Source organism: Oncorhynchus gorbuscha, linkage group LG15 (genome assembly GCF_021184085.1).
Source record: "Oncorhynchus gorbuscha isolate QuinsamMale2020 ecotype Even-year linkage group LG15, OgorEven_v1.0, whole genome shotgun sequence".
NCBI lineage: Eukaryota > Metazoa > Chordata > Actinopteri > Salmoniformes > Salmonidae > Oncorhynchus > Oncorhynchus gorbuscha.
In genome coordinates, this window is record NC_060187.1 from 8,064,293 (window position 1) to 8,079,140 (window position 14,848).

Consider the following 14,848-nt stretch of genomic DNA (forward strand, 5'->3'; position numbering starts at 1 on the left):
TTATTGTTGCAAAAGATACAACTTTTTTTAAACACTGCCGGAAGAAGGAAATGTGACGTCGGAAACGGTTTCCACTTGATTGCACAGCCACAAAATTTACTATATCATAAAAACTTAATTTAAGGTTAGGAATAAGGATAGCAGTGTGGTTAAGGTTAACGTCAAGATTAGGTTTAAAATCATATTTAAAGACGATACATTGTAGAAATGGGCGGGGTTTATTACTTTGTGGCTGTGGTAACTAGTGACGACAGTAGAAAGCCCGAGATTCAACATGGCCACTTACATGATAATGCTGGGTGCTTGCAAGCAGACTTCTAAAAACGGCGCAATATTGTCGAGAAATTACCCCAATATGTTTACAACGGGGACCGTGCGATCTCTCGTTAGCGAGTCATCTAACTGGACTGGAATGGTGGCCAAGAGATCTTATTCTACAAACGGTACGCTTAGGAAAACATTATGCAACGCCCGCTCTGGGAACGTTGTTACATCAATGACAGGAGCCGGGAGGCTAGCGAAGCTCAACCGATGGACAAGGGTCACCGGTTTTTATTCCGGGGAAAGAGCGATTCTCGGCTGCGGGGCTTCGACCAGCTACAACCAGATAAGATTGTTTGGCAACCGAGGCAGCGGCGCTGGCTTCTCGGGGGAAGATGGGTCGGAGAGCAGCGGGTCTGGGGGAGACGAGTCGGGGGGAGATGGAGGAACACCGTACAACTCCCCCCAGATGACGGCTCTCACCCCCATGCTGGTCCCTGAAGTGTTCCCCAACGTACCACTGATCGCCGTCAGTAGGAACCCGGTTTTCCCAAGATTTATCAAAATTATCGAGGTAAGCAGCGCCGACTCATTAGACACAGAGGTCTCCCAAGGACACATCTGGATGATGCAATATTCAGAATTAGAAAAGTCACTTATTTTAAATGACTAGTGTCTCTCTACCAGTGTGACAACTTAAAGTTGCAACACTTAACTTTTTAGGAGACCTGACAAAACGCACATAGAAATGGGAGTTATAAATCTGTCATTCTCATTTAAAGCAAATCTAAGATAGCTCTGTTCTATGATATTTCAATGATTCCTGTTTTAATTGTTTGTTTTTTTGCTTTACACCAGCTTCAAACAGCTGAAAATACAATATTTTTGGTTATATAAAATTGATCTCTCAGCTGTTTAGATGGTACAGTGATTCTCTACACTATACTTGCTTGTTTTGCCACATAAACTGAAATTAGGCAAACTATTAGAATTTTAGCAACAAGGAAATGGCAGAGAGATTCATGCATAGTGGAGTGGGTCTTACATTTTAGTGCCTCCAATCTAAGTCTTACATGGAATTGCATCATATTCAATGCTAGTACTGTATGTGGTCAGCGTTGCTGTAGATCTTTTCGATCTAACATTTTTTTTTTAGGGGAATCTTTTTGTTTTTGTTAATGCATTAGTTGCATTTTCTAACATCTTGTTGTTGTGCAAGTAAGCTAATCATTACACATATTGGGTGGTGTGTTTTCATTTGTAGGTGAAGAACAAGGGGCTTATGGATCTTCTGAGGAGAAAAGTCAGACTTGCCCAACCGTACGCTGGAGTGTTCCTGAAGAAAGATGATGCGTAAGGGACATCTTTCTTCAACTATAACCTCTACGACCTGTGATGACAGCATTATAGCAATATTATTTTTTATTTTTTACATGTTAAAAATGATAACATGAAGCAGACCAAACTCTTTGGTTCTTTAAAAACCTGCTGTCACATATTGCGTGCTATAGCTTGGAAAATAAATGCATGTGATTCTGGATGACAACATAATGATTTTCAACATTAGGGCTGTTTTCCTAAAGAAGTTAAATCCACTTTGTTTTGTCTCACTTGCCACAATACTAAGGAGTATCGCGATACTGGTATCATCCTGGATCTAGTACTTGCCCTTTAGACAGATCCTACTGTATTCTCTCCGTTGACATTCTCTCTCTCGTCTCTCTCTGGGGTTCTTCAGTAATGAGACTGATGTGGTGGAGAGTCTGGATGCCATCTACAACACAGGAACTTTTGTACAGATCCATGAGATGCAGGACCTTGGTGACAAGCTGAGGATGATTGTTATGGGCCACAGAAGGTAGGGGTGAAGAAGAAGAAGAAAGAACTTGCTATGCATGTTACGTTACCTTTTTGATATTTCATCTGTACAGTATGTGTTAGTGTCCATTGGAAACATACGCACTGTACGAAATACTATTTTCTCTCTGGTAGAATCCGCATCACCAAGCAGATGGAGGTGGAGCCGGATGAGCCTGCCTCTGCTGCCTCTGAGTCTGCCTCTGTCACTGAACCAGGGAGCCAGCCCAATGTCTCACGCCGGAAGCCCAAGAGAAAAGAGCGCAAAGAGCCAGCGATCCTGGCCGAAACAATGGAGGAGAAGGTGCAGGAGGCAGACGTGACAGTAGAGGCGCTCCCGCTGCCCTCCTCTGATATCCTCATGGTGGAGGTAGACAACGTGGTGCACCAACAGTTTGAGGTCTCAGAGGAAGTCAAGGTAGGCATTTGGATTCTACAGTGCCTTCGGAAAATACTCAGACCACTTAACTTTTATCACATTTTGTTACGTTAGTCTTGTTCTAAAATTGATTAAATATACTTTTTTTTCTCGTCAATCAATTCACAATACCCCATAATGACAAAGCAAAAACAGATTTGTAGTTTTTTTTTTGTTCAAAATTTAAACTGATACCTTATTTACATAAATATTCAGACCCTTTGCTATGAGACTTTAAATTGAGCTCATGTGCATCCTGTTTCCATTGATCATCCTTGAGATGGTTCTACAACTTGATTGGAGTCTACCTGTGGTAAATTCAATTGATTGGACGTGATTTGAAAGGCACACAACCTGTCTATATAACACACCTGTCTATATAACACACCTGTCTATATAACACACCTGTCTATATAACACACCTGTCTATATAAGGTCTCACAGTTGACAGTGAATGTCAGAGCAGAAACCAAGCCATGAGGTCAAAGGAATTGTCCGTAGAGCTCCGAGACAGGATTGTGTCAAGGCACAGATCTGGGGAAGGGTACCAAAACATTTCTGCAGCATTGAAGGTCCCAAGAACACAGTGGCCTCCATCATTCTTAAATGGAAGAAGTATGGAACCACCAAGACTCTTCCTAGAGCTGGCTGCCCGGCCAAACTGAGCAATCAGGGGAGAAGGGCCTTGGTCAGGGATGTGACCAAGAATTTGATTGTCACTCTGACAGAGCTTCAGAGTTCCTCTGTTGAGATGGGAGAAACTTTCAGAAGGACAACCATCTCTACAGAACTCCACCAATCAGGCCTTTATGGTAGAGTGGTCAGACGGAAGACACTCCTCAGTAAAAGGCACCTGACAGCCCAATTGGAGTTTGCCAAAAGGCACCTAAAGACTCTCAGACCATAAGAAACAAGATTCTCTGGTCTGATAAAACCAAGATTGAACTCTTTGGCCTGAATGTCAAACGTAATGTCTGCAGGAAACCTGGCACCATCCCTACGGTGAAGCATGGTGGTGGCAGTGTCATGCTGTGGGGATGTGCTCGTATTTCTTGGCCCAAGCAAGTCTCCTTCTTATTGGTGTCCTTTAGTAGTGGTTTTTTTGCAGCAATTTGACCATGAAGGCCTGATTCTTGCAGTCTCCTCTGAACAGTTGATGTTGTGATGTCTGTTACTTGAACTCTGTGAAGCATTTATTTGGGCTGCAATTTCTGACGCTGGTAACTAATGAACTTATCCTCTGCAGCAGAGGTAACTCTGGGTCTGTGACAAATAAAATTTGATTTGATTTGGGTCTTTTCCTGTGGCGGTCCTCATGAGAGCCAGTTTCATCGTTTGATGGTTTTTGCGACTGCACGTCAAGAAACTTACAAAGTTCTTGACATTTTCTGGAATGACTGACCTACATGTCTTAAAGTAATGATGGACTGTCATTTCTCTTTGCTTATTATGGCAAGAACAGCTCAAATATGGACTTAGTCCTATTTGGTAAAAGACCCGTCGTCTGTATACCACCCCTACCTTGTCACAACACAACTGATTGCTTCAAACGCATTAAGGCCGGAAATAAATTCCACAAATTAACAAGGCACACCTGTTAATTGAAATGCATTCCAGGTGACTACCTCATGAAGCTGGTTGAGAGAATGTCAAGGGTGTGCGAAGCTGTTATCAAGGCAAAGGGTGGCTACTTTGAAGAATCTCTAATATTATTTTGATTGGAATAACACTTTTGGTTACTACATGATTCCATATGTGTTATTTCATAGTTTTGATGTCTTCACTATTATTCTACAATATAGAAAATAGTCAAAATAAAGAAAAACCCTGTAATGAGTAGGTGTGTCCAAACTTTTGACTGGTACTGTATATAATTAATTTATAAGTCTGAAACTTTTTTTAACAACTGCAGATTTCCCCTTTAACCTTTAACCATGCATTGTAGCGTGATGCCTTGATGACAGAGTGCATTTGCTTTGTTTGAAGGCCCTGACGGCAGAGATCGTGAAGACCATCCGTGACATCATCGCCCTTAATCCACTTTACAGGTAATGACATCCTTTCTTTACAAATGCATAATTGTCATTCAAAATACCTAGGAAAGTGATGTCTCTTCCCATGTCTACATGGTGGTAATTATGAATGCATCAATAGTCCAGGACTCGTATGTTGTTGTTTTTTTTTTTTTTTGAATGACTGAATGTTACTGACTATTTTTTAAGGTTTTACTTCAAATGGCCACACATGTTTCAGCCTCCTCCCCCTTTTCTTTTCTTTTTTGGAATACACGAGTGTAAAATGACTAACGTGTGTGTGTGTGTGTGTGTGTGTGTGTGTGTGTGTGTGTGTGTGTGTGTGTGTGTGTGTGTGTGTGTGTGTGTGTGTGTGTGTGTGTGTGTGTGTGTGTGTGTGTGTGTGTGTGTGTGTGTGTGTGTGTGTGTGTGTGTGTGTGTGTGTGTGTGTGCGCGCGCGTGCAGAGAGTCTGTTCTTCAGATGATGCAGGCTGGGCAGAGAGTAGTGGACAACCCCATATATCTGAGTGACATGGGAGCCGCTCTCACAGGAGCCGAATCACACGAGCTGCAGGACGTACTGGAAGAGACCAATGTAAGTGGACAGGGATTGTCCTCACTAACAAACATGATCAGTTCTTTACAATTTATTATTATTTTCATCCCTTTTTCTCTCCATGGATGTTCAAGCTAAAAAAAATAAGCGATTACCCATAAGTAGATTGTCAATATAATATTCTTTGTGCTTTAAAAAAAATATGTATATATTTTTTTTCAATAACTGTCACTCTCTCCTCAGATTCCCAAACGTCTTTACAAGGCTTTATCACTTCTGAAGAAAGAATACGAGCTGAGTAAGCTGCAGCAGCGTCTCGGCAGGGAGGTAAAGTAACGCTGTCCTCTTTATACTATTTTGAGATGTACAGTATCTCTTCAAAACCACCATTACCTCAAGCTCTTTGCAAAAAATGTAATGACACATTGTACAGTAAAATAGTAACTTAAATGAATGGCGAAGATGGTCTGGACAGCCACCAATCCCATTCCTAGCACAGAAAATAAAAAATAAAATAAAAAAATATATTTGATATAATGATTGTGATGTATTATTCTCTGTCAGGTGGAGGAGAAGATCAAGTTGACCCACAGGAAGTACCTGCTCCAGGAGCAGCTGAAGATCATTAAGAAGGAGCTGGGCCTGGAGAAGGAGGACAAGGATGCCATAGAGGAGAAGTTCAGGGAGAGGCTGAAGGAGCGCACCGTGCCCCAACACATCATGGACGTCATCAACGAGGAGCTAAACAAACTCGGCCTGCTGGACAACCACTCCTCAGAGTTCAAGTCAGTCCCTGATCCCCAAATCAACCCCTAGTCCATCCCTGCCCCCTGGATGTGGAGATCTGAGTGGATTGGATAGGTCTACTGTAAGCAATATTGGTGACAATTCCACTTGGCCTATCAGAGGGCAAAATAGAGCTACCACCATACTGCTGAAACCTATCCAATCCTCACAGATCTATATGTAGGTGCTATGTAGGTAGGGGCTAGGGGTTGATTTGGGAATCAGGGACTGACCTCAGCATCTGCCTCACCTTTGAACTATCACTCAGAAAGAGCATATTTCTTTTGTTACATCTGTGTCCTATTTTATACAAACTAAACCAAATGAAACTATTGATCAAGTACGTAATGAACAAGCCTCTTGTATTAAACTGTTGGTTCTGTGTGCAGCGTTACCAGGAACTATCTGGACTGGCTGACCTCGATGCCCTGGGGAACTAATAGTGAGGAGAACCTGGAACTCAAACGGGCCAAAGAGGTGCTGGAGGAGGACCATTATGGGATGGACGATGTCAAGAAACGCATTCTGGTGAGAGAATTGTACTGTGGGATCACCATGGTTACAATCCGACTAGTGGTTGACGGTTGGACTTGTGGATGTGAAAAATCCTATCTGTTGGGCGACTAGTGCCTTTTTTATTCAAGTAAATACAAAGTTTCCTCTTGTCCTCACTCTTCCTCTTTCTTCCTGCAGGAGTTTATTGCGGTGAGTCAGCTGAGAGGCTCGACCCAGGGAAAGATCCTGTGTTTCTATGGTCCTCCTGGTGTGGGGAAGACCAGTATCGCCCGTTCCATCGCCAGAGCACTCAACCGAGAGTATTTCCGCTTCAGTGTTGGTGGAATGACCGATGTTGCTGAAATCAAAGGACACAGGTATGAGGCACTAATTAGCTGCTGTTCATTGGTCAATACATCAATTCTGTCAGCATTCAAATTCTATACAATCCAACGTTGAGAGTAACTAATTCTTTACTGTACTTTTGTGTTTGTTTTCAGGAGAACATATGTGGGAGCCATGCCTGGAAAAATCATTCAATGCCTCAAGAAGACAAAGACAGAAAACCCACTGGTCCTTATTGACGAGGTGAATAATAACTCTAGCTCCTCTAGCTCCTCCAGCACCTCTAGCTCCTCTAGCACCTCCAGCACCTCCAGCACCTCCAGCACCTCCAGCACCTCCAGCACCTCCAGCTCCTCTAGCACCTCTAGCACCTCTAGCTCCTCTAGCTCCTCCAGCACCTCTAGCTCCTCTAGCTCCTCTAGCTCCTCCAGCACCTCTAGCTCCTCTAGCTCCTCTAGCTCCTCTAGCACCTCCACCTCTAGCACCTCTAGCACCTCCAGCTCCTCTAGCTCCTCTAGCTCCTCTAGCTCCTCTCCAGCACCTCCAGCTCCTCTAGCTCTTCTAGCACCTCCAGCACCTCCAGCTCCTCTAGCTCCTCCAGCACCTCCAGCACCTCTAGCTCCTCCAGCACCTCTAGCTCCTCCAGCTCCTCCAGCACCTCCAGCACCTCTAGCTCCTCTAGCTCCTCTAGCACCTCTAGCTCCTCGAGCACCTCTCGCTCCTCTAGCTCTTATTTGGCTGACAGAAATGTAGTTTCATGCGTTTTGTTTGTATTATCGGTGAACTCGGTGATCGACTGTTCTGCCTTTTTTTATTCTTCCAGGTTGACAAGATAGGTCGTGGTTACCAAGGCGACCCGTCCTCAGCTCTGCTGGAGCTTCTGGACCCGGAGCAGAACTTCAACTTCCTGGATCACTACCTGGATGTGCCTGTTGACCTGTCCAAGGTAGGTGGACACACCTGTTAGGATGGACACACCTGTTAGGATGGACACACCTGTTAGGATGGACACACCTGTTAGGATGGACACACCTGTTAGGATGGACACTGTCCAAGGTAGGTGGACACACCTGTTAGGATGGACCTGTCCAAGGTAGGTGGACACACCTGTTAGGATGGACCTGTCCACGGTAGGTGGATGGACCTGTCCACGGTAGGTGGATGGACCTGTCCACGGTAGGTGGATGGACCTGTCCACGGTAGGTGGATGGACCTGTCCACGGTAGGTGGATGGACCTGTCCACGGTAGGTGGATGGACCTGTCCACGGTAGGTGGATGGACCTGTCCACGGTAGGTGGATGGACCTGTCCACGGTAGGTGGATGGACCTGTCCACGGTAGGTGGATGGACCTGTCCACGGTAGGTGGATGGACCTGTCCACGGTAGGTGGATGGACCTGTCCACGGTAGGTGGATGGACCTGTCCACGGTAGGTGGAGACCTGTTAGGATGGACCTGTCCCTGGAGGGATTCGAGGTGTCCAGACTCTTACAGCCCAGCACTAATAATGAATAGGTCCTGTTCTTGAATCTAACCGTTTGTGTCCTTGTTGTCTCCAGGTTCTGTTTATCTGCACCGCCAATGTGACTGACACCATCCCAGAGCCCCTCAGAGACCGTATGGAGATGATCAACGTGTCTGGATACGTGGCCCAGGAGAAACTAGCCATCGCCGAGGTAATGTGTCATCACACAAGATTCAATCGGACAGTCAACAAACATGATTTAACAAAACACCGACTCCCATCTTACGACAAACATTGGCTCATTTAACATGTTTCCATCCAAACATTTTTATGCGAGTAAAGTACCTGTGAAACAATTTGTTGGTAACTTTTCCTAAAAACGTTTCCAATGACGTTGTCACATGATCTATTTCATTGACCCAAATATTGATCCCTTAACCACCAACATGTTTCACGGGACCATATTTTGGGTCGATGAAATAGATCATGTGACAACGGTATTGGAAACTTTATTTATTTATTTTATTTCTCAATATTTGATAAAAGTAAGCTGCAGTCATGAGACGATGCTTGGTCCCGGGCTCCTCCCCCTAGATCATGGGCTCCTCCCCCTACTTACTGGGCTCCTCCCCCTAGTTACCGAGCCCCTCCCCCTAGGTCCCAAGCCCCTCCCCTAGGTCCCGGGCTCCTCTCCCTAGGTCCCGGGCTCCTCTCCCTAGGTCCCGGGCTCCTCTCCCTAGGTCCCGGGCTCCTCTCCCTAGGTCCCGGGCTCCTCTCCCTAGGTCCCGGGCTCCTCTCCCTAGGTCCCGGGCTCCTCTCCCTAGGTCCCGGGCTCCTCTCCCTAGGTCCCGGGCTCCTCCCCCTAGGTCCTGAGCCCCTCTCCCTAGGTCCCGGGCTCCTCTCCCTAGGTCCCGGGCTAGTTACTGAGCCCCTCCCCCTAGTTACTGAGCCCCTCCCCCTAGGTCCCGGGCTCCTCTCCCACGGTCCCGGTAAATCATGAACAGTTTATTAGCTTCAGATGATTTCAAGTTATGATGAACGTCACAGGGTGATGATGAGTTTGACTCTATAATCATGCTGGTGACACGATGATTGGTGCTTGGCTGCCAATTTAACCAATAAAACCAGTATGGGCAAATTAGCTATTTATCGCAAAACTATCAACAGAGCTGAAAATGGGAGGATAACATTTTAAATGAAAAGTTACACTTTTTAATCACAACAAGACATTTTAGTGGAATTCTGTCGGTAAAATTAGCATATTTTTTTGTGTGAATATTAGCATATGAAAATCTTTTGACAAATGGATGACCTAGCTATTGGAGGTATCTCCATCTGACTGTAACTCTGTCTCTCTTTCACGCACTTTCTCTCACTCCCTTCCCCTCACTCTCACTAACTAACAGAAGTACCTGGTACCTCAGTTGCGTACTCAATGTGGACTGACTGAGGATACGACCAACATCTCCCCAGAGGCTCTGAACCTTCTCATCAGACAGTACTGCAGAGAGAGTGGAGTCAGGAACCTACAGAAACAAGTGGAGAAGGTCAGGCCAAACTTCACCTTCTGACTGCATGTGTTAGTGGCAAGTCTATATCGCTGTCAAAGGTGCTTCAACAAAGTAATGAGTAAAGGGTTTGAATACTTATGTATGTTTGTTTTATATACATTTGCATACAATTCTAAAAACCCGTTTTCACTTTGTCATTATGGGGTATTGTATGTAGATGAGGGAAAAAAACAATATTTAAGAATAAGGCTGTAACGTAACAAAATATGGAAAAGGTTAGGGGTCTGAATACTTTCAGAATGCACTGTGTACACTATGGGATTAATCTTGACTTTGGAAGTCTCATTTTCACTCATTCGATTTAAGTGGAAATTAGTATTCTCCCCTATGAAAGGGAATCATTTGACTTTAGGATGTTGCTGATGTTTTTGATTATGTGTCCAGGTGTTCCGGAAAGTGGCGTTCCGTATCGTGAGTGGAGAGGAGACTGCGGTCCAGGTTACCCCTGACAACCTGCAGGATTACGTCGGCAAGCCCATCTTCACTGTGGATAGGATGTATGATGTCACACCGCCTGGTGTTGTCATGGGCCTGGCATGGACAGCCATGGGTAAGAATGACCTAGAGATGTAGAAGAGAGGTGTGTTTTACAACCAGCATTATGCATCGACAACAACACAAACACCGCTCTGATCTTAACCCTCTGGAATGTAAGCCTGGGGATCATTTAGCTATTTGATTTAGAATTTTATATAAAAAGATATACAGTACTAGTCAAAAGTTGGGACACCTACTCATTCAAGGGTTTTGTTTTATTTTTACTATTTTCAACATTGTAGAATAATAGTGAAGAAAACTATGAAATCGCACATATGGTATCTTGTACTAACCAAAAAAAGTGTTAAACAAATCAAAATGTAGATTTGAGATTATTCAAAGTAGCCACCCTTTGCCTTGATGACAGCTTTGCACACTCTTGGCATTCTCTCAACCAGTTTCATGAGGAATGCTTTTCCAACAATCTTGAAGGAGTTCCCACATATGCTGAGCACTTGTCAGCTGCTTTTCCTTCACTCTGCAGTTCAAACCATCTCATTTGGGTTGAGGTCAGGTAATTGTGGAGGCCAGGTCATCTGATGAAGCACTCTCTCACTCTCCTTCATGGTCAAATAGCCCTTACACAGCATGAAGGTGTGTTGGGTCATTATCCTGTTGAAAAACAAATGATGGACCCACTAAGCGCAAAACAGATTGGGTGGTGTATCGCTGCAGAACTTTGTGGTAGCCATGCTGGTTAAGGGTGCCTTGAATTCTAAATAAATCACAGAGCGTGTCACCAGCAAAGCACCATCACACCTCCTCCTCCATGCTTCACAGTGAGAACCACACTTACGGAGATCATCCGTTCACCTACTCTGTGTCTCATAAACACGGCGGTTGGAACCAAAAATCTCTCATTTGGACTCATTAGACCAAACGACAGTTTCCACCAGTCTAATTTCCATTGCTCGGCCCAAGCAAGTCTCTTCTTATTGTTGTCTTTTAGTAGTGGTTTCTTTGGGCCTGATTCACGCAGTCTCCTCTGAAAAGTTGATGTTGAGATGTGTCTGTTACTTGAACTCTATCATTTATTTGGGCTGCAATCTGAGGTGGAGTTAACTGTGATGAACTTATCTTATGCAGCAGAGGTAACTCTGGGTCTTCCTTTCTTTTGGCGGTCCTCATGAGAGCCAGTTTCATCACAGCGCTTGATTGTTTTTGCAACTGCACTTGAAGAAACATAAGAAATTCCTGACATTTTCCGGAATGACTGACCTTCATGTCTTAAAGTAATGATGGGCTGTTGTTTTTCTTTTACCTATTTGAGCTGTTCTTGCCATAATATGGACTTGGTCTTTTACCAAATAGGGCCATCTTCTGTATACCACCCCTACCATGTCACAACACAACTGATTGGCTCTAACACATTTAACACAGAAAGAAATTCCACAAATGAACGTTTAACCAGGCACACACACATGTTAATTGAAATCAAATCAAATTAATTTATATAGCCCTTCATACATCAGCTGATATCTCAAAGTGCTGTACAGAAACCCAGCCTAAAACAGCAAACAATGCAGGTGTAAAAGCACGGTGGCTAGGAAAAACTCCCTAGAAAGGCCAAAACCTAGGAAGAAACCTAGAGAGGAACCAGGCTATGTGGGGTGGACAGTCCTCTTCTGGCTGTGCCGGGTAGAGATTATAACAGAACATGACCAAGATGTTCAAATGTTCATAAATGACCAGCATGGTCGAATAATAATAAGGCAGAACAGTTGAAACTGGAGCAGCAGCACAGTCAGGTGGACTGGGGACAGCAAGGAGCCATCATGTCAGGTAGTCCTGGGGCACGGTCCTAGGGCTCAGGTCCTCCGAGAGAGAGAAAGAAAGAGAGAATTAGAGAGAGCATATGTGGGGTGGCCAGTCCTCTTCTGGCTGTGCCGGGTGGAGATTATAACAGAACGTGGCCAAGATGTTCAAATGTTCATAAATGACCAGCATGGTTGAATAATAGTAAGGCAGAACAGTTGAAACTGGAGCATCAGCATGGCCAGGTGGACTGGGGACAGCAAGGAGTCATCATGTCAGGTAGTCCTGGGGCATGGTCCTAGGGCTCAGGTCCTCCGAGAGCGAGAAAGAAAGAGAGAAGGAGAGAATTAGAGAACGCACACTTAAATTCACACAGGACACCAGATAAGACAGGAAAGGGCTCCAGATATAACAAACTGACCCCAGCCCCCGACACATAAACTACTGCAGCATAAATACTGGAGGCTGAGACAGGAGGGGACAGGAGACACTGTGGCACCATCCGAGGACACCCCCGGACAGGGCCAAACAGGAAGGATATGCATTCCAGGTGACTACCTCATGAAGCTGGTTGAGAGAATGCCAAGAGTGTGCAAAGCGGTCAAGGCGAATGGTGGCTACTTTGAAGATTTATCACTTTTTTTTTGTTGGTTACTATATTTTTTTGTGTGTCTCCTGGTCTGACAAACACCGCCGTAGTTCTGGATACACAGAGCTAACATCGGCAGATGCAGTGGATTGAGATGCAGCCCATGCAGATATCTCTATCTTAAACAGATGGGTTTTTGCTAGGGGATTTTTATATTATGCTAATTAGATTTAGCGGACATCGCCTCTTAAGGGGTTTTTAATGTCCATCTCTCCTCTCCAGGTGGCACCACGCTGTTCATCGAGACGGCCCTGAGACGGCCGCGGGACACTGGGGGTAAGGATAAGGACGGCCCCAGGGACGGGTCCCTGGAGGTCACAGGGCAGCTGGGAGATGTGATGAAGGAGAGCTCTAAGATCGCCAGTACCTTCGCCAGGACCTTCCTCATGAAGCAACAGCCGGACAACGACTTTTTCTCTGGCGCCCACCTCCATTTGCATGTCCCTGAGGTAAAGGTTGATGACATGACACTGTCCACAGACAGAATTTAAAAAAAATAATAATGTGTCTTATATACTATACCCCTTTCGTCCAAACTGGCAGTTTGGTGTTTGTCCATCGATGTCCACATTCCAACCAACCATTGTAATCACTCACCGTATTACAGTTTTCTATGAAACGGGACCTTGGTTGAACCAAACAAACAGTTTCTCCTCCTCTCTCCCTGTACGGCTGCTGTGGTTATCGACAGGGTGCTACTCCCAAGGATGGCCCCAGTGCCGGCTGCACCATCGTCACAGCCCTGCTGTCCCTGGCCACCAACACGCCAGTGCGGGAGAACGTGGCCATGACTGGAGAGGTGTCCCTGACCGGAAAGATCCTGCCTGTGGGAGGCATCAAGGAGAAGACCATTGCTGTGAGTCACGTCACTCATAATAACACCATTTTAGTTACCTGGGAGCTTAATGGGATAATTGGTCAACTTGATACCTTTTTTACATTTTTTTTATAAGAAAGAGAACGAAATGTAGTTCAAGTAGGCTGTTACTTTACATATTGTATTACTATTAAAAATGTAACTTGTGAGGTGAGACACTTGATCAACAATGGTTTCATAACATTAGGGGGTGGCAGGGTAGCCTTGTGGTTAGAGTGTTAGACGAGTAACCGGAAGGTTGCAAGTTCAAACCCCCGAGCTGACAAAAGTACAAATTATAACCCGGAACCCACTGTTCCTAGGCCGTCCAAGGAGAAATGCTCTCTAACAGGGATGTGAATCAAATGTGGGAAGCTTTTTATGCATATGGAACATTTCTGGGATATTTTATTTCAGCTCGTGAAACATGGGACCAACACATTAAATGTCACGTTTTATATTTGTGTAGTTTTAGTACCAGTGACATAATGAATCTTGAACAATCCTCCCTTATCTCCAGGCAAAGCGTGCAGGAGTGACTTGCATGATCTTACCAGCAGAGAACAAGAAGGACTTCTCTGACCTGCCAGAGTTCATCACAGAGGGCCTGGAGGTTCACTTTGTGGATCAATACAGCAAGATGTACCCCATAGTCTTTCCACAACAATGAACACTGAATTATGACTATGAAACTGGCACCTGAGCCGCTACCAGTGTTGGGGACGATTCAGGAAGAACAATGAAATTCCAATTCTCTTCAATGTGGAAAATGTTGAATTATTTGTTTTACTTTTAAGAATTGATTGGAATTAAAATGGAAATCACCCCAACCCAGATGGATAACGAGTTAGATCAGACATACTGAACTATGAAAGCAAATTTTTCTGATCAGCATTGTTTTTTTATTTGGTTGTACATTCTCACCTGTTAAGTCTCCCCCCCTCCCCCCGTGTGAGACAGCTGTGTCATGAGAGCGGAACTTTAGGAATGTATGATGTAGAATATATGTATTAGAGGGACATCTGAGATCTAAGTTGCATTTCTAATTACTGATGGTCAACCCTTAACACCCCCCCCCAAATTCCCCAATCAGATGGGTCATGTCACTGCGACACAGCCTAAACTATTTTTGACCAAATTTTGCATTTAATGTGACTGCTGATAAAACTTGCATATAACTTTACCTTTTTTTATGCTAAAGTTTATTCCCACTTGATCAATGGTTTCATGACACCTTTGCCTATATTTATTGCCTATTTCTACAGCAAGTACCCAGGCTACGTAC

General features: G+C 44.6%; 1 protein-coding gene across 1 annotated transcript; it reads left to right on the plus strand.

Annotated features, from left to right (window-relative positions):
• Positions 1 to 234: 234 nt before the first annotated feature.
• Positions 235 to 14,746, plus strand: lonp1 (lon peptidase 1, mitochondrial). Its single transcript, XM_046300016.1, has 18 exons — positions 235 to 835; positions 1,526 to 1,614; positions 2,000 to 2,119; positions 2,254 to 2,536; positions 4,523 to 4,584; positions 5,014 to 5,143; positions 5,348 to 5,431; positions 5,669 to 5,889; positions 6,280 to 6,418; positions 6,584 to 6,762; positions 6,886 to 6,973; positions 7,554 to 7,676; positions 8,290 to 8,406; positions 9,602 to 9,742; positions 10,151 to 10,316; positions 12,930 to 13,156; positions 13,399 to 13,563; positions 14,084 to 14,746. Exons 1-18 carry the CDS (start codon positions 275 to 277, stop codon positions 14,231 to 14,233), a joined length of 3,045 nt encoding a protein of 1,014 aa, XP_046155972.1. The 5' UTR covers positions 235 to 274; the 3' UTR covers positions 14,234 to 14,746.
• The last annotated feature ends 102 nt before the right edge of the window (positions 14,747 to 14,848 follow it).